The sequence below is a fragment of the Marmota monax genome, unplaced genomic scaffold (genome assembly GCF_021218885.2).
Source record: "Marmota monax isolate L192 unplaced genomic scaffold, Marmota_monax_Labrador192_F-V1.1 WCK01_AAM20220418_F8-fsc00096, whole genome shotgun sequence".
Taxonomy (NCBI): domain Eukaryota; kingdom Metazoa; phylum Chordata; class Mammalia; order Rodentia; family Sciuridae; genus Marmota; species Marmota monax.
This window is the reverse complement of record NW_026695236.1, coordinates 5,900,219-5,920,333: the sequence shown is the minus strand read 5'-3', so window position 1 is coordinate 5,920,333 and position 20,115 is coordinate 5,900,219. Positions and strand designations below refer to the sequence as shown.

At 33.9% G+C, this 20,115-nt stretch overlaps 1 protein-coding gene across 23 annotated transcripts in view; it reads right to left on the bottom strand.

The window, feature by feature from the left end:
* Nucleotides 1-20,115, bottom strand: part of Dlg2 (discs large MAGUK scaffold protein 2) — a 2,050,987-nt gene that overhangs the window by 652,711 nt on the left and 1,378,161 nt on the right. For all 23 annotated transcript variants that reach the window (XM_058577380.1, XM_058577376.1, XM_058577381.1 and 20 more), the window contains one exon: nt 730-780. In XM_058577380.1, the coding sequence (XP_058433363.1) occupies nt 730-780 (51 nt within the window). The remainder of the gene's footprint in view (nt 1-729; nt 781-20,115) is intronic.

Sequence of the window (20,115 nt, the reverse complement as noted above, 5' to 3'; positions counted from 1 at the left end):
TTCATTGGATATTAACAACTCTTCATAATTTTTGCCAGTTACAGACAAAATCTGTTTACTCTCCTTGTCTTTCCTTGGTTCTTAATGAGGGTGAATAGGTTTTCATGTTTATTTGCTTTCCTTTAATGGTGAGTGTCCGGTTAATTATTTTTGATCACTTTTTTTCCCTCTGGATGCCCTTTAATTTTTATTGTTTTGTAAAATATCTAGATATATTAGGCTTGATTTGCACCAAATTTCCTTTAATGGGAACCTCTTTCAAGGTCCTTCCAACATATTTGAACAGCTCTCCAAGGTTGTTTTTTTTCCCAATGGGGTGGTTTTAATATTCATTACTCTTTTTAAAGCTAAATAAAATATGCATGATTACTAGTTCTGATAATATCAACATCACATAAATGAGAAGATCTTGCAACATGTCTGAGGAATGTGTGGCCAAAACACTAAGAATGAAAATATTAAGAGTAAAGTACTATATAAGCTCATGATATATTTCTGTTTTTTTTCCATTCATTTTTCTAAATTCAAGCAATGCACTTTGTATACTGAACATTTTGGTTATTTGGCTGCTGTCTCATTCTCTCTACTGCAAGCATTTCACTAATATTCCCATTTTGAGTCCTGTGGGAAACTTCCAGTTTATAGTACATCACTGTATAATTTCACAAGGCAACCAATGAGTACCTAGAATGTGGAATGCAAAATTAGGGCTTTGAATTAGTTTCTTACCCTCTCCAGTGTAATTTCTTCAAATTCATATTCAATTTCTGTCCCATTGACCTACGAATAGGAAAAAGAGAGAGGAAAGCATTAAATACAGATTGAGGAGGAGAAGCAACATTTAAAAAAGTGTTTGGGAACAAATTTTTCATTCTGGCTATGAATAAACCACATTTTATTGGTATTTATAATTATACATTTTCATGCAAATAAAATTTAATGCAACCTACTTTAAAATATACAAATGAGACACTAAAAATAAGCAGAGATTATTCTATCTCTTAGAATTTTGTGATTTTTTTTTGCAGGGAGGAAGAACAATACAAAATATGAATTAAGAGTTCACAAATAACAAATCATCTAGGAACAATGATAATTACAAAATAAATAGTTTTCTCATATCTTTAAAGATTTAATAACTGAACATTAAAATATGACCTCAAAATAGTGATAATGGCAGCACAATCACATTATTTTTTATAGTAAATTAGCATTAAGAATGTCTGTGTCTGCTAAGAAATCTCTTTTATTGGTCTAAGCTCAGGTACTTCATTTTCAATATTCTTTTACATAATTTGTCATAATCCCTGATAATGTAACCACACCCATGTACTTTGGCAACAATAAGAGCAAAGCAGAATATGTTTTGAAATTGTTAGAGACTGTTTTAACCATCCAACCAAACCTTGAATTGATTTGAATTTACAGAAATAAATAAATACATTTTAAATGCAGTCAGGCACCGTAGATTTCAACAAATGTTGAATCATAGAGAGTTGCTTTAAAGTAATCCAACAAATATTTATATCCCATTTTTATCTATCACAGTTTTTTTCTTAGCCAGGCAACACCTCTGAGCAAGATAATTCTCAAACTGGCTGTTTTCTCTTTCTAATTTGTCTCTTGGCAACATCATTAGAATTTAGTAAACAAACAGAGAGGCTAATAGTTTAATTATAAAACTACAATTTTTGGAGGTTCTACTTCAGTTTAGTTTCCATCTTGGAAGAATGTAAACAAAGTACTTGCAGATTAAGACCTTAATGGAAGTACGAACTGGACAATCAGACCCTTCACCCAAGCCTCGCAAGAGAGAATTGATGAATGGAAAAAGAGTAAATGAATAGATTTATTTTTCTGACTTACAAACATGTATTTGCAGATACTCTTCTATGAGGAATTTGGAAGTAGTAGTATCAACTGGAGGTGTAATTGTAGTTTTATAATCAGCACATATACAGAATGACTATGACAACGGCCTAATGTGTGTCTGCTACTCACTCAGAGAATATTTTTGATTATTCAATTACATGAGTTAATTGGTTAATCACATTTTGCTGTGTTACTACATTATCAAACAGCCCTAAACTAAATTTGATTTTCTGGGCTTCAGCAACTTAATGACTCACAGAAAAGACTAGATGATGTCAGAAAGCTTCAGCAGCTTTATAGAAGTTTTTGTTCAGCATGTGTAACAGTAAGAAAAAAAAGAAAAAAACTACAAAATCTCAGGCTCCTTGAATATGTATGTATGTATGCTTGCATCTGAATTTCTTGTTTGCTTTTTATAACCTTCTATTTGATAGGAGGAGGGCAGTGAGGGAAGGCTGAATTAATGTGATAGGCTTTCATTCTCGCAGTATGGCTCCATGAAGCTTTTCTTTGCTTCAGTGCTTCCCTAGAAGTCTTTCACATTATTAAGGTGCTGCAAATTGCAGAGAAAAAAAAAAAAAACTTCAAAGACAGAAAAACAAGCCTCTGATAATAAATATCTAAAGATCCAGGGTGAAAGAAATTCTGCTGGGAGGTGCTTAAGAGAAGAATATTTTAGTGGCATACACTGCATAGTGGTAGCCTATTAACATCTCTAGAATCATAAATGCTGACTCTTAGATACATGTGAATCCTAATTGGCATTCCAAAATTTTCGAGTCAGCTAGGTGAACTATCCCAGGCTTATATGTATTCTGTGGGTCTTTAGTTTCCAACCTAAGAAAATAGTGTCATTTGACTACTTCAGTAGTACCCAAGCTTTTTTAAAATATAAGATTAAATGATGCCATCCAGCATGAGTTCTTTTAAAAATAAGCATCCCATGTCTACAACAGGATATGGTGAAGTCATAGAAGAGTGAACAGTTATTAGCATGGGTAAGTCAATATTGCAAACTTAACTGGTGAACATTTAAAACATGGAATCACAAGAGCCAGCGTAGGAGTATAAGAAAGAGATTTGAGAGGCTCCGGTGTTTTTTTCTTTCATCAGTAGGATAGCATGGTCTACATTCTGCCTAGGACTCCTAAGAGAAGAAATTCTTCAGCTCCTTAGCAGAGATTTTAATGGAAAAGATGAGATAGAAGAACTAGGAATAACTCCTTTTTAATAAAAAATGCAGAAATCTGGGCAGTGACGTTCTTGAAAATTTGGTGCCTTTTCAAACCAGTGGACCAGCACAATATTCTTTCAGTATTTTTTCCACATTTATTTAGAGAGGTTGTTTATTGAGTGGTGAAGAGCCAAGGAATATCTGCCATAAGTCACATCTTGCCATAATCTTGTGCATCCTCATTCAGAAAAAAATCAAAATTGTGTTGTGAATGGATCCCAGTTTTGTCTGGGAGAGGGTTTTTAGATAATTCACTTTTATGTGAATTTGCTTTGATGGTCCCACTCTAATCCCAATCAGTTTTTCAATATATGATTTCCAAATAATGAAGTTCTCTTCCTGGAGAGTATATATTTTTTCTTAACCAATAATAATTCCTGTGATGTTTGAGCCCCTTGGTAATGTTTTGTGTTCCTGATAGTTCGGGGTCTAGACAGCTGTATGGTTGTTCCTGTTATTCCAGCTGGCCCTAACCATCACTTAGAGTGTCCTCTCTACTTTGATGACTAAAGAAGCGAGAGCCCTGGAATTTTTTTAGACTCAGAGGATCAATACAATAAATGGAATTTCACAGTTTTCCCAGATGAGTTTCTCTTTAGATGCTTGATTTTTCTGAAATTGGTGGTTATGTGATGTCAGCTGATATGATTCTATGGTGGACAGAAAATCAAATGGATACCACACATTGTCCTGTACTATTCAGGGTATTACCTTTTTGGAACTATATGGCTGCTAGGTGAAGAGAGTAACCCAAAGGTCACAGAAAATAAACTTGGTACTTAAAGTTATGATGTCATAAATTTTGAATATTTTACATATCTTTCTCTCCAAACTTTTGTTAATTTTACTATTTCCCCTTTAGTTATGTAGCACGCTCATGCCTGGATGATGAAATAATTTGATTGTATGAGGTAATTTTAACTCCTGAAAAAAAAGATATTTTTCATGAATAACATATGATATCATGTTTTAATGTTATTTAATTTTAATGTTTTAAAATTAGAATATTAAGTAATAATGTCTCTGAAAAAATTTTTGCTCTTTATCAACTTTGTAATTTCATAAAGATATGATGATCACAATGAACTCCAGAATGAATAAATGTTTATACATTCCCTATGTGACATAAAAAATTACTGAATCACGGATATCAAAGCATTGACATCTTTAGAATAAACACAATTCCACCCAATGAACAATACATGGATTTTCATGAAATGCAAAAAAATGGTGATAGATACTGAGAAAATAAAGATTTTTAGATACATCCATATTCTCAAGTAACGTTCAGCCTTTAAAGAGGCACAGAGACACAAATATATTAAGACATTGTAGAAGTGTGATAGCTGTTATATAAAATAAGAGAGGTGAACTAGAGCCACAGCCCCACTATTACCTCATGCAAGTCTATGCAGATCTGTTTACTCTTTGTTGTTTGGATTCCATTCCTTAGTGACATAGAATATGATAGATGCTGCACTAATCTTATTCCTATTATAAGTAATTATTACATAGTAGATGAAAATGATCTCTGAATATCATTGTTTTACCATATTACACTACTATTGGACTCTGGAAAAATGGTGATGGTAATGGAGATCAAAGCCTCAGGTTCCCATGGTTTCTTGCCACTTCCAGAGCAAGACATGGGTCATATAGTTTGCTTCATAAATAGCTGCAGCATAAAGCACAGGACCTGTCACATAGCTGCATGATGATTATGTAAATGAGTAAACGCATGAACCAATGAACCTCAGGTTGCTAATGGGGATGCAATTTCTATTGGGTCTAGGCCTTTTGTCATTTCTCGTTTATATATCCTTACCTCCAACACTGGTTATTTTTAGGAACCCTGACTGGCAGGGTTATGCTACTATCACACACCACAGCAAATCTACATACACACTTGCTTGTATTCTTCTTCCTTAGTACTTTGCCAGTATTTGTCTTTCCCTTCTGTTAGAGGATAGCTTCCAACAAACATGTCAAGTTTTACTCTTTACTCTTTACATGTCAAGTTTTCTATACACTCTCATAAGCTCAGTAGGTTTGAATGTATATTTCAGAAAAAAAAAACAAAAAACCTCAGATTTGAGTCCTCTTTCCAACATTTATGTTGTGTGAGAATGTAGGCTACTTCCTTAATCTCCTAAAATCAGTTTATTCATGTTTAAAATAGTACTAATAATTGTACTTTCTTCATATGGTTATTGTGAGGATGAAATTAGATAATTATGTAAACTACTTAACACACATATTAAGTGATCAAGAAATATAACTAAAATCCTATGCAATTATTTTCTGAGACCCTACTTCATGAAATTCTTGGGAGAAATGAAATTGCACATGCTAATTGTCTGACACACAGTAAGTCTTCAATACTTAGAGCCATCATTATTAGTTCTGGATAACAAATCTGTCAAGGTTAGAAGATTTATTTGATCAAATACTGAATTTTTGCTAAATTTACCCAATAACATGAAATATCAACTTATTAAGAAAACAAACTGCTGACTGCAAAATCCACTAAAAAACTTTTCTTAACCCTGTTTCTTGATCCCACTTAAGACGCAACGCTCTGTGGACAGAAATCACCTTAGCTTTTTCTTTCAAATCCAGTCACTTTGGCCTTCACTCAAAATAGTATCTCAGCTAAACCTTCTCCCAGTTTTATGTCTACTCATTCTTGCATTTTTCTTTTCGTATTCTCTTGCCCTGTACTGACTTCTATATTTTTCTGTTATAGGTGCTCACTTTCCTGGCTGCTCTCATGACATTCCCTACATTACCATCTTTATAACAGCATAGTTTGCACCATCTTCATTTTTATATCCCTGAAGATTCTGGCACTAAGCTTTGTTTATAGTTGGTCTCCAGAAAAATAGTGAGAACAAATAACCTGAGTTGTCCTTAATTCTTATTCATGTTTATATTACTATAAACAGCCCCTAAAAGCTGCTGTCTTTTCTTATGAAATATGACTTGAATGAATCCCTCTGTTTCAGGAAACAGGAAACCACATTTACTGGTAATTTCTAATTTAAAAGCTAAATAAATGAATGAAAACATTAACACTAATTGAGCCCCTACCTAATGATTAGCCTTAGAGGTATAAAGGTGAGTGAGATGGTCCTGCCTTTGAAGAACTCAGTGTAGCAGAGAAAGGGAGGAACAAATGAATGGAAGCATGGAACAAAGCAACATGGACATTGAGGTAGATGCCTGCAGACTGCAGAGGTGATATAGGGAAGGTATCTGTGTTTCCACCTGGAACTAGTCAAAAAAGGCTTCATGGAGGAGATTGGGTGAGCTGAATGTGTTTGTGGACAGGTGTTCTTTCTAATGAAAAATCCACCAAAAGCCTTCCTATTACCAGATGGTACTTCTCTAACCTATGAACTTCTCTGCTGTGTCCCTTCTCCTTAATCTATAAGGTTCCTCAGTGGAGAGGAAAGTAAATGGCAGTATCATGCCTTTGCCTTGGTTCCATTCATTAGCTTCTTCCTCATTTGTACACTTCAAAGATCTAAGGTTTCTGGATAAAGGTACCTTTTTTCTTTTTTCTTCAGAGAGGATGGGGGGGGGAAGGTAAGGGCATTTTTGCTATACCTCAATCCTAAAGAAAGAACAAATGGAGAAGGCTAATGTTCACTACCCTCTCTTTTAATCATATTTATACTTTAAAAAACTGCTGAGTGTCAAAAAGACAATCAAGTGCTGAAAAAGTACAAAACAGTCCACCAGCCTGGAAGCTCTAATCAGGACAAAAGCATCAATAAATAAAGCTGGGCTCTACAGGCATGGTGGTGCCTGATTATAATCCCATTCAGGAGACTGAGGCAGGAAGATCCCAAGTTTAAGGTGAGTCTGGGCAACTTAATAAGACCATTCTCAAAAGGCCTGGGATGTAGCTCAGTAGTAGAGTGTTTGTCTAACATTCATAATGCCCTGGGTTTGATACTTAGCACCAGCACCCCTAAAACAAGATGAAATAAAGTCAGGAGTTTTGCATGCATACAATAAACTGTCCATCACATTCTTTAACTAATGTCCCTTCTCAACTGCCTAAAAATTTCCCCCTCTCAAAGTTAAGAGGCATTATCAAAAGCTTAGATTCTGAAGTCAAAATACCTGAATTTCATACCAGTTCTGTCACTCAGAAGCAGATAGAATTTATTTTTCTCATGCATTATATACATTTGTTTGTCAATATTATCCATTTAAACCATGGTGACAAAAAAAAAAAAAGGTTTTCTGTTTAAGCTCTGTAGAGCACCTGCTTTAATCTAAGGTATGCATCTAGTTACTGTATGAGTACAATTCAATTGCAATTTTTAAACCAGCTCCTTTTTTAAATTATGTAGAATTCTTCAAAGCTAATCCCAGTTCACATTTCTTACTTTCGATAAACACACAAAATTATAAAAACGATTATTGATATTCTTAGTTAAGATTTTAATTTTGGTAAGAACACTATTCCTATTATTCACCTGAATGTGTTCTACCAGTAAACTCTGATTTTCAAGTTAAAACTTCTAATCTTAATTAAACTTCTGAGCTCAGTGAACTGCTAAATTATAGCTTCCTCTAAATAAAGAAAAAATATTATCACGATTCTATAATCTCTTCCATTTTTTAACAATTTTTCTTTTTCTATTTTTCTTTTAACTTTCTCTGCCCTTGTTATTGTCCTTATAAGGCCTAGAAAAGAAAAAAAGAAAACATTATGTTTAAAAAATTTAATTAGGAACCATAGGTTTCTTTTTTTAATTAGGTAGTTTTTCTCCCTGTAAAGTCATGACAAAAATTTCTCAGTATTTATGTCAGAGGAAATTAATGAAAATGACTTAGAGTTTTTATATGTATAAAAAGAACATCTTTATATATACAAAGTTGTCTTGATTAAAGCTTTTTGTACCATTGGTCCACCCGCCTGTTTTGGTACCATGCTGTTTTTGTTGCTCTGTAGTATAGTTTGAAATCTGGTATCGCTATACCATCTTTAACAAATGGTTCTGGGAAAACTGGAAATCCATATGCAACACAATGAAACTGAATCCCCTTCTCTCACCATGCACAAAAGTTAACTCAAAATGGATCAAGGAGCTTGATATCAAATCAGAGACTCTGCGTCTGATAGAAGAAAAAGTTGGCTCCGATCTACATATTTTGGGGTCGGGCTCCAAATTCTTTAATAGGACACCCATAGCACAAGAGTTAATAACAAGAATCAACAAATGGGACTTACTTAAACTAGAAAGTTTTTTTCTCAGCAAGAGAAACAATAAGAGAGGTAAATAGGGAGCCTACATCCTGGGAACAAATCTTTACTCCTCACACTTCAGATAGAGCCCTAATATCCAGAGTATACAAAGAACTCAAAAAATTAGACAATAAGAGAACAAACAACCCAATCAACAAATGGGCCAAGGACCTGAACAGACACTTCTCAGAGGAGGACATACAATCAATCAACAAGTACATGAAAAAATGCTCACCATCTCTAGCAGTCAGAGAAATGCAAATCAAAACCACCCTAAGATACCATCTCACTCCAGTAAGATTGGCAGCCATTCTGAAGTCAAACAACAATAACTGTTGGCGAGGATGTGGGGAAAAGGGTACACTTGTACATTGCTGGTGGGGCTGCAAATTGGTCCGGCCAATTTGGAAAGCAGTATGGAGATTCCTTGGAAAGCTGGGAATGGAACCACCATTTGACCCAGCTATTCCCCTTCTTAGACTATTCCCTAAAGACCTTAAAAGAGTGTACTATAGGGATACTGCTACAATGATGTTCATAGCAGCACAATTCACAATAGCTAGACTGTGGAACCAACCTAGATGCCGTTCAATAGATGAATGGATAAAAAAAAAATGTGGCATTTGTACACAATGGAGTATTACTCTGCACTAAAAAATGACAAAATCATGGAATTTGCAGGGAAATGGATGGCACTAGAGCAGATTATGCTAAGTGAAGCTAGCCAATCCCTAAAAAACAAATGCCAAATGTCATCTTTGATATAAGGAGAGCAACTAAGAACAGAATAGGGAGGAAGAGCATGAGAAGAAGATCACCATTAAACAGGGACAGAGTAGGTAGGGAAAGAGAGAGAGAAGGGAAACTGCATGGTAAAGGAAGGAGACCCTCAATGTTATACAAAATTACATATAAGAGGAAGTGAGGGGAAAGGGGAAAAAAAACAAGAGAGAGAAACGAATTACAGCAGATGGGGTAGAGAGAGAAGATGGGAGGGGAGGGGAGGGGGGATAGTAGAGGATAGGAAAGGCAGAATACAACAGACACTAGTATGGCAATATGTAAAAAAGTGGATGTGTAACCCATGTGAATCTGCAATATGTATACGGGGTAAAAATGGGAGTTCATAATCTGCTTGAATCAAATGTATGAAATATGATATGTCAAGAGCTTTGTAATGTTTTGAAAAACTAATAATAAAAAAAATCATAATAGCCAGTGAATGTAACAAAGTGTCTGCCAGACAATGAATGGATACAGCAAATTTGGTACGTACATAATGGACTATTATTCATCCTTAAGAAATGATGAAATCTGCCTTTGGTGACCACATGGATGGAACTGGAGATCATTATGTTAAGTGAAATAAACCAAGCACATAAAGACAAAAAAAAAGCTTTTTGTAATGAAGGGAAAAAATCTAGGTACTTATTGTGTTCATTTCTGGTTTGCCTCTGGTTTAGAAATGGCACCTTTCATGCCAGCTTTTCCTATTGTTTTGCACCATGTACAGGATGGAGGAATACACAGGTGGGTTTAATGCATTCACTTGACTCCAGCCTGACACAATCTGTTTTGTTCTTTGGATTTAAATATTTCATGAGTTCGAACATGTTCTCTGAGACCACTAAATAGTGTTAAGAACACAATTGATCCATGCTTTTAAGAACATAATGATAAAGGTTTTGTACCATCCAGTCCCCCTACTCACCTTACCACTCCCCTATGAAATCACTTGATCAGTTAAACATCCCAATGAATGTATAGCTCAAAACACAGAGCCAAAGGGGGATAAAAACAAAACTGAGTGCTGAATTGTAAGATGAGACTTCATAAATACAATGATATAATCAGATAGCCAAGAATATTTTCTCTTTCACTTGGGTATCAAAATACTCTAGTATAAGGCAGAATATTAGTGTCCTCCACTGCTTCTTCATCCCCACTCTTTCCTTAAGCCCCTGCAATCTGGTTTGCATTCCACCACCATATAAAAGCCAAACCCAAAAGATCTGCAAAGACCTTTTCACATTTAAATACAATCATCTTTTCCTGGTCTTCCTCCTCCTTGGTTTTCATGCAGAATTGGCCACTCTGTCATGACCACCACTTGACACTTCCTTTTCCTTTTCTTCTCTTCTGTAGTATATTCTTGCTGGTCTCCTCCCTACTGCTATATCCACTGCATTTGTGAGCACTTTCTTCTCCTGCCAGAATGGGCATTCACAATCCTCTCCTACTTATTGTTTTACAATATTTAAGTTTTCATCTCACCCACCATTTTTTTTTTTCTGAATAATGCTCTAACATCACCCTAGTCTCAGTACAGCAAAACCAGAACTGACCATCCAGTCTAATTATAAGCACAATTTCCCTCAGTCTTTCCTATATCTCTATAAAGGGAATTCTCTTTTCCATATATATCCTTTACATATCTACCATCCTATTTCACACCAAAATGGTCAGTTTCCTGAAGACCATTGATATAAATCTCCTATAAATATTTCTGCCTATAATAATATATTCCTATTATCTGTTAAGTTTTATCTTCCTAAAAAGCTGTGTTTTCATTGTGAAATTTTGTTGCTCAAGAAGCTTCAAGTAATTTTTCTTTGTCCCTAAAAAAGAATTCCAATCATTCCTCAGCTGTCTTTGACCTACTTCAAGCTATCTACTCCATTTCCTGTATTTAAACACATGTTCTAGGCAAATAATTGTGCCAAACTTAGACCAAATACCTCCTTCCTTTGGTATCTTTATTAATGTCATAGTCTCCTTGAAATGTCTTTGCTCAATCTATGCTAAAATCCTAATTTAGAAATGTATTTTGTAGGCTTAATTTGTGCATAGTAATTATAAAGAAAAGTGGGTTTAACTGTGGCATATTCATAAGTGGACATAAAATAATTTGATTACTTTTACTCCCTATCACCTCCCCTTGCCCTCCCTGCCTCCCCCTCCTGGTTCCCTTCCTCCACCCACTGGCCTCTCTTCTATTTTCATGAGAACCCCTCCCCATTTCCCCTACTTTTTCTCTTTAACTTCCATATATTAAAGAAAACTTTGAACATTTGTTTTTCTGAGTCTTGCTTATTTCATTTAATATGATGCTCTCTAGTTACATCCATTAGAAAATTGTCTTTGAAGTCCTAGAATTTCCCATGTATTTGGTTAGATGTTCTTAGTAAGCAAAACAGGGTCTCTGACCTCATGGAACTGAGATTTATTGTGGAGGGAGAAAGATTTACTTCTATCAGCCAAATATTGTCTCTTCCATAAAATCAAAAAGATTTTTCTTACAAATTCCCTGAAAATCATCAGTCTACTCTCTGTTTTCAGAAAAATGTGCCAATAACAAATATAGTAATTATTATAATGATTACAGTGATTATTACAAATAATGACTACTCACAGTGGTTATTATTACTACTGTACTATCACCACATTGACTATACTATTACTACTACTACTACTACTACTACTAGGTTTTGACAAGTACATGTACTACTACATATCAGGCACTACTATGAATTAATCTAATAACTACAACAATCCTGAAAGTTTGGCATTAATAAATGAAAGCTAATTTCACTATGGAAGCAGCTTAGTTTTTATATTGGACAGTTTCTCCAAGGTTGCAAAGCTATAAGCAACATAAAAGTAGGACTATCTTATTCATCCTTCTCATCACGCAGTGATGGAAAAATAAATGCTCAAGTCAATTTGTTAAAAAAAACCAGTGAATGTAGGGAGGGAGCAAGGAGTGGAAATACCCATTGTTTGAATCTAATGCCTGAACTGAAAGCACTGATCTTTCCTTCTGGTCACATAGCAAAGCACCTCTCTTACTGTGCTTGTGGTCTTCCTCATGCTCCAACATCTTGTATTGAGCTTCATCTTCCTTGATATACTGTCTTCTTGCTCAGATGAAGCACTATTAAATTTTTGTTCCTCTTATGGCACCTATTATAATGATTTATTCCTCACAATAGCCACTTTATAAATAGCCATTGAAGAAGTAAATCAATTAAATCTTATGTTAAGGGATTCTTATTTGCTATAATCTTTAACACTCCTTTATGTTTAAAAGCCCTACTAACCATTGTCATTTTCTAAAGAAGTGAACTACCTTAATTTCTTTCTAATGATTTTACTTCAAATTCCGCTAACAATAAGCTGTCTCACTTTTCATCTGAATATAGGTCACACTTTCAGCAGCTTTCAAGATCAATCCATCAGTCAACAAAAATGTATTTACTGAGTGACTGCCCCCACCTGCTTTACTAGCTCACACAATCTCTTTTTATCCTATTTTAAAAGTGCATCCCTATCTTCATAAGCTTAGAGAAGAGCCATGGAGCCACATCTCCCTGCTAATTCATCTAAAAATCTGTGTTTCAGGAAAAAAAATGCTTTGGGCTGCTTGTTGCAAAAAAGGTCATATCAATATTTATGGACCAGATACTAAAGGAAAGCATTCTGCTATTTTATTTTGTTTCATCTTTCCTAAACTATCCAATGACAATGACAGCACTGATTATTAATGCACTTCGGTACCCCACCTACTCTCCTGCCTAGTTGATAAAATAAAAGAATTGCAAGGTTTCAGTTGTTCATATGTAACTTTTATAGATTATGTTAGCAATAGTATTTCTCTTTCACATATATGAATGCATTCCTTCCTCATAAAAATTTTATATGGGTAGATATTATTATTATCTCAGTTCTGTAGATCAGTGAACAGCTCACAGATGGTAAATGATTTGCTCAAAACTGCCCAGACAGTAAATATGGGTGCTCTGATGTGAATCTAGATCTCTTAGGCTCTAAATACAGAGTTATTTCTACCAAAGTACACTGCATATATGTGTTATCTTCTAAAAAGTGAGACAATCTTTGAATCATATGAAATTGTTGATATATAACTATAAACTATATAGTTATACATCAACTTACAAAATGGCAATTCTATATGGTCCCACCTGATAGTAAAATAACAACTTAGTGTGGTGGTTGAGAACTGGGATTCTGGAATCAGACTGCTTAGGTTCACCACTTGATTCTCCTATTCTCTCCCTATGAGTTACTTAAACGTACTGAACCTTGACATCATTATTTACAAAATGGGTAAAAATTGTCCTTATCTCATTGAATTGTATAAGGATTGAATGGCATAAATTAAGTTCTAAAATTTAACATATAGTAAAACTTCAAATATATTAATTCCATACTTTGGGGGCTATCATCTGAGGCTTTGGATTCAATCAGATGTAGCAGCTAATCCTAAATTGGATACTAACTGGCTTTATGATTTTAGAGAAATAGTCAACCTCAGCTCCTCCTCAAGAATATAAAAAGGGGGTTAATAACAATCCCATAGAGTTGTGAATAAATAATTTAGTGAATTAGCATAAAAGAATTATTTGAATATGTGGAAGAATAACCTACCATGTGATAGGTACTGTTATTACACTATTTATTATCAATACAGAAAGGTGAAGAAAGGCTCTCAGGAAAGCCTCTCCCTAAAGAACAACTTCAAACTAGACAGAACTGTCAAAAATAACTATTTCTGGACTTTGGAAAGTGATCAAAGGAATATAGCAATTTGAGAAAAAAAATTACTCAAGAAAAATACTGAGCCTTTGTTAACCACAGTGAGGTCTGTGGTCTAGCCTGGGGTTTCTTCTATGCATCCTCCTCTCTCTGCATCTACCCCCTCTGCATTACTAAATTCTGTGGGTACAATAGTTGTACCAGAGCAGGAAAAGCAGTGAAAATCAGCAGCTTCACTGCCTTAGGGGGCTGACTTCATTTGTAGAAGAATGTGGGAAAAACTCATGCTCAGTTATTGAAAACAATAATTTCAATGGAAACAATCAGGGAAAGAGAAATTAAAGTAGCTTAAGGTTATAATACTGGTCAGTGTGATCAAAAGACCAGCCATAAATTTAACAAGGAAATTTGAGGAATTGGAGAGTCATGTAGACCTTGAGGGTACCTGCATGTCTCTGCTAACCTGGAAAGTTGAGTGTGTGTGCAAGGTCACATGTGTACTCAGGAGTCAGGAAAGGGTCCCAGCCATCAACACAAGGCTCAATGTGAGGCTTTGAACATGCACACAAGCAATATGAAAAGACTTGCCAGAAAACCAATATTCTGGCAGAGTTGTAAACTTCTTTAATTTGAACACATTACTTGATCCTCAAATAAATCCATTGGTAAAATATGTAGGGCTTACTGACTCAAAGTGTTTAAGTATAGCCTCTAATATAACACTACTACTGCTAAGATCTAGGGGAAGCCAGACTTCCAAAAACAATAAAGGAGTAAGAAGAGGAAGAGAAAGAAGCATGGGAAGGGGATAGAGAAAGGGAGAGAGAAAAGCATCAGATCAGAGATACCAGCAGCTATACAGTATTGCAGGCAGGACAGACTATAGATCCTGCCCAGTCATATGTTAAAACAACAATAGCAACAATCTGGGGTTGGGAGTGAAAGGAAAGGTAAATAAGAATCCAGATAGCCTTTTACCTAATATATCTAAAATGTAGCCTTTTACCTAATATATCTGAATCTCAAGAAAATATATATAAGGGATGCAAAGAAAAGAAAGTATAATCTATAGGTATGAAAGTAAGAGGTAAACAGGAACCGTGTCTGAGGCATTCCAGATATTGAAATTAGCTGACAAAAACTTCAAAGTGGCTATAAACATGTGCAAAACACTAAAGAAAATATTTTTTAAAAAAATATTAAAGTGAAGGGTTGATGATGTACCTCAGTTGCTTGCCTAGCATGTGTAAGACACTGCATTAGCTCCCCAGTACTGATGAAAAATAAAATAAAAATAAACTGAAATCTTACAACAATGAGTCATCAAATGGAGAATACTAATAAGTAAGTAGAAATTACAAAATAAAATCTCATGGAAATTCTGGTGTTGGAAACTATAATTCACTGGAGTTTTGAGTCCCTGGTCCAAAATGTAAAAAGCATGACTCTTTCTTAACATGAAAGCTAAACATACTGAAGAATCAACAACACTCCATCATCACAGAAGTGAAGTTGCAAGGCAAAGTATAGCTTCCAAAGCTAGAGAGAGACAGAGAGGTAGACACAGATAATCACAAATTACTGCAGCAAAAAACCAATGAGCAAAAACGTCTGTGGGCAGCATAGCCAGAGAGGAAAACCTGAACTGTATTTGATGAAATGCTGAAGGCTCAGGGTGGACAACTCTGAGATTTAAAAATTCCAGGGGAACCCAAGCATAGGGTTTCCACATTTTCATGAGTTTCACCCCTGGAATCTCCACCATATCTTCACAGAGGGTGTTGGAGAAAAAAGTCCTAGGGCTTCTCTCAGGGAAAGGAGAAAAGGAACCATTTTGAAATAAAATGAACCATTCTGTTCTCATAAAACCTGTCCTCAGGAGAAATTATGTTACCAAAGCCTAATCTGCTAGGTTTTTATCAGATCCTAAACTACCTGGAAGAAGGGAAAACCCAACTTCTGTCCATATTAACCATTTTGCCCCACCTAAAGTAGGAAAGAGAACAATTAAGAAATATGGAAAAATTTACAGCCTAGAACATAAGCTCACCAAAAGACTGATTTTCCTCTCCAATACATTACCACTATAATACTAAAGACCTATTTACTGAAGCTCTGTCCAGTACATCATGCCTTCGTTTCAACAAATGTCTACTAAAAGGCAAGAATAACACAATAGGAAGATACTGCACAAGACTCAGAGCCAGGGTCAGGTATGTCAGGAAAGCTAAAATGAATAATATACTAAGGGTTTTTTTAGGGAAAACTAGCAACATGAAAGGACAGACAGATAATGTAAGCAAAGATGAAAATTCTAGAAAATAATAAGAAAGAAATTTTAAAGATTTCTAAAAAACTGTTGATGAATCAAGAATGCTTTTGATAGGCTCATTAGTATACTGCACACAACTGAGGAAAGAAATCTGGGTTTGAGGATATAATGAAAACCTACAAAACTGAAAAGCAAGAAGAAAAGATTGAAAAAAATACTAACCAAGACATAATAACCAATACTGTCCCAAGAACTGTGGGACAATTAAAAAAAGAAGTTATAATACAAGTGTAACTGAAATTTGTGAAGATAAAGAAACACAGAGAAACTAAAACAATATTTGAAACAATACTGAGAATTTCACCCAAATCAATATCTGTGACTAAAACAAGAACCCAAGTATCCACAAACCTCAGAGAACACCAAGAAGCACAAATGTCAAAACAAACAACAAAACTCACAAAAACATGATACGTAGGTATATTATATTTAAACTTCAGAAAAAAATGTAAAAATGTAAAGAAAGTGGAATGGCTGTAGCCAGCTGGTATGGAGGAAACTACCAAAGAGCAAAAATAAGACTTAAATATCAGACTTCTCAGAAACCACGCAAATAAGAGCTTGTAATGGCATATTTACTGTATTGAGATAAAAAAATCCATCAGTCTAGAAAATTATAAAATTTTTCTTGAAAAATGAAAGAGAGAAAAAAAATTAAATTTTATAGTAAAATTAAACTTTTCAGGGACTAGGAAAATCATATAGATTTGAAACCGATACTAGAGAAAGGAAGAGTATTGGTGAGTAAAAAAGAAAATAAATTTTAAAACATTTTTAATCTTAATTTAATAAAGTTTGTTTAAGTTAATAACAGAAACAATGTATATGATCATGTGTGTGCACATATATTTATGTGCACTTATGCATAAGTGACATGAATGACAGCAATGACATTAGCGGGAAGAATTGGAAATATTTCATTATTATATACTTCCACTACTTGCAAAGTAGTGCAATGCTAACTGAAAGTTAACTTGAATTAACTGTAAATGCACAGTGCAAATTCTATGGTGACCACTGAAAAAAGTATAATTGCTTTGTTAATAAAGCAGAGAAAATTGAATCATTTAAAATGCTCAAATTATTAAAAAAGCAGAAAATGTGTGAAAGATCAAAATAGGAACAAAGGGAAAAAATAACCATTAAATGATATTGGCAAGTATGGTCACTATTAATTGAACTATATCAAAGATAATCTTTAATGCCAAGAGTATAAATTTATCAGTTAAAACAGATGTTCAGAATGAAAAAAATAAAACACAACTATATATTTTCTATAAAAAATGCCTTAAATACAAAGACACATATAAGTAAAAATAAATGGATGGAGAAAAATATCTCATGTTCACCATAATCAAAAGAAAGCAATAGTGCCTATATTGATTTCAGACAAAGCAGATACCAGAGCATGGAAAATTTCCATGGGTAAAAACTGGCATTACATCAAATTATAGAAGGGTCAGTCAATACTCCAAAAGGAAAAAGGTTGTATGGGCTTAACCAGAGAGTGGTAAAATACATGAGATGAGAACTGATAGAATTGCAAAGAGAAAAAAATGAATTGACTATTACAGTTAGAGCCTTGAAGAACTTCTAGCAAAAGTGGACAGATTCAGCAGTCATAAAATCATTAAGGATAAAATTGAATTCAACAATCAATGATCAACTGTTTACAACAGACATCTATGGACTACATCATTCTTCTCAAATTCACATGGAGCATTCAACAACATAGAACACATTCTGGGCCATAATGTATACCTAAACAAGCTAAATAGAATAGAAACCATACAATGTCTGGTTTCAAACCATAATGGGAAAATAGAAATCAATAATTGATAGATGAAAAGTTCAAAATATTTAAGGATTCAACAACATGCTTTCAAGTTACATATGGGTCAAAGGAGAAATTTTAAAGTATTTTGAATTAAATGCAATTGAAAAAACAACCTAATCAAGATTTGTGGATGATGGTGAAAGCAGCATTTAAAAAGAAATTCACAACATTGAATGGATGTAATATAAAATAACAGAATTCCAAAATTAATAACTTATGCTTCTGTCTTAGGAAACATGCAAAAGTAGCATAAATTAAATAATTAATAAAAATTAAAGAAGTCACTGAAATTGAAAACAAGAAACCAACAGAGAATATTAACAAAACCTAATACTAGTTCTTTAAAAAAATCAATAAAATTGAAAACCTCTAGTTAGTCAAACTAAGAACAAAATGATACAAATTATTGATATCAGAGGTGAAGGAAGAGACATTACTACAGTTCTTATGGACACAAAAAGGATAATAAGAAGATCATGAATAACTCTATGCCCTAAATTTTGATAACCTAGATAAAATGGACTATGTTCTTGAAAGAGATAATCTACCAAAGCCCAAACAACAACAACAAAAAGGACAATCTATCTAGGCATATGTATATTTTAAAAATTGAGTCAATTAATAACCTTTCAAAACAAAAGGCATTCAGGTCTAGTGAATTTTAGTAATTATTTAAAGAGGAAATTTTATTAATCCTCTAAAACCTTTTCCAGAAGACAGAGGCAGATGTGATATTTGCTATTTCATTCAATGACGCTAGTATTACCTTAATACCTAAAGAAGATGAAAACATTAAAGAAAAGACAACTACATCGTCACATCAACCATAGGCACAGATACAAAAAATCCCCAATAAATTACTAGCAGATTGAATCCAAAATATATATAAAAGGAATTAAAGACTAAAATAAGACTAGATTTATCTAGGGTTGGTTCAAAAATTTAAAAATTTTAAATGTAATTCATCACATTAGTAGGTTTAAAAAAATCTCATGATCGTATGTCATAAATGTAGAAAATACATTTGACAAAATACAATACCCATTCATGATTAAGATTGTTGGAAAACAAGAAATAGGAAAATTTTCTCAACCTAGTAAAGCCCAGCTACAAAAATCCTACAGCTGACATTATACTCAATGGTGAGAAACTAAATGCTTTCTTCTAAGGGGTCAGGAAGAAGGCAAGGTTGTCTCCCCTCAGTGCTGCTTTTCACCATCATACTGGAAGTCCTAGCAAGTACACTAAGACAAGAAAAGGCATAAAAGGAATATTGATTGGAATAAATTAAAAAAAAAACTGTCTTGTGTGCAGACTATATGTTGGTTTATAAAGAATTTTAAAAAAAAAAGAATTCAAAATAATTGACCAAAACAAACAAACAAACAAAAAACTTCTGGAACTAATAAATGATTACCATAAAGTTGTAAGACAAAAAGTCAATACACAAAAGTCAGCTGATTTCCTGTATAACAGGTGTGAACAGTAGAAAGGGAATTTGAAATTTAAAAAAAAAATCATTTATATTAGTATTTTTAAAGCATATTACCAAAGATTTGAATGAGGAAACACACAAAACTCTGATAAAATATATACTGTGGATATGAATAAACTGATTCTAAAGTTTATATGAAGAAGTAAAAGATCCATAATAGTTATCTCAGTATTGTGGGAGAAGCATTAAGTTAAAGAACTCTTTGACTTGAAGTTTCCCTATGAAGAGTGGGATATAAATGAATATATAGATGCACAGATCTATGGAACAGAAGGAAGAGTTCAGAATCAGATTCATAATCAATTGACCTTTGACAAAGAAGCAAAGAGAATAAAATAGAGCAAAGTCTTTTCAACAAATGGTGTAGGGATAATTGAGTATTCACAAGCAGAAGTGATTAACAAAGGAACCTAGACATGGTCCTTTTGCTCTTCAGAAACAACAACAACAAAAAGGACAATTTTTAACTCAAATTAACTCAAATATTGTCTCAAAATTTAAAAATTAGAATAAAAAGAACTGAGCA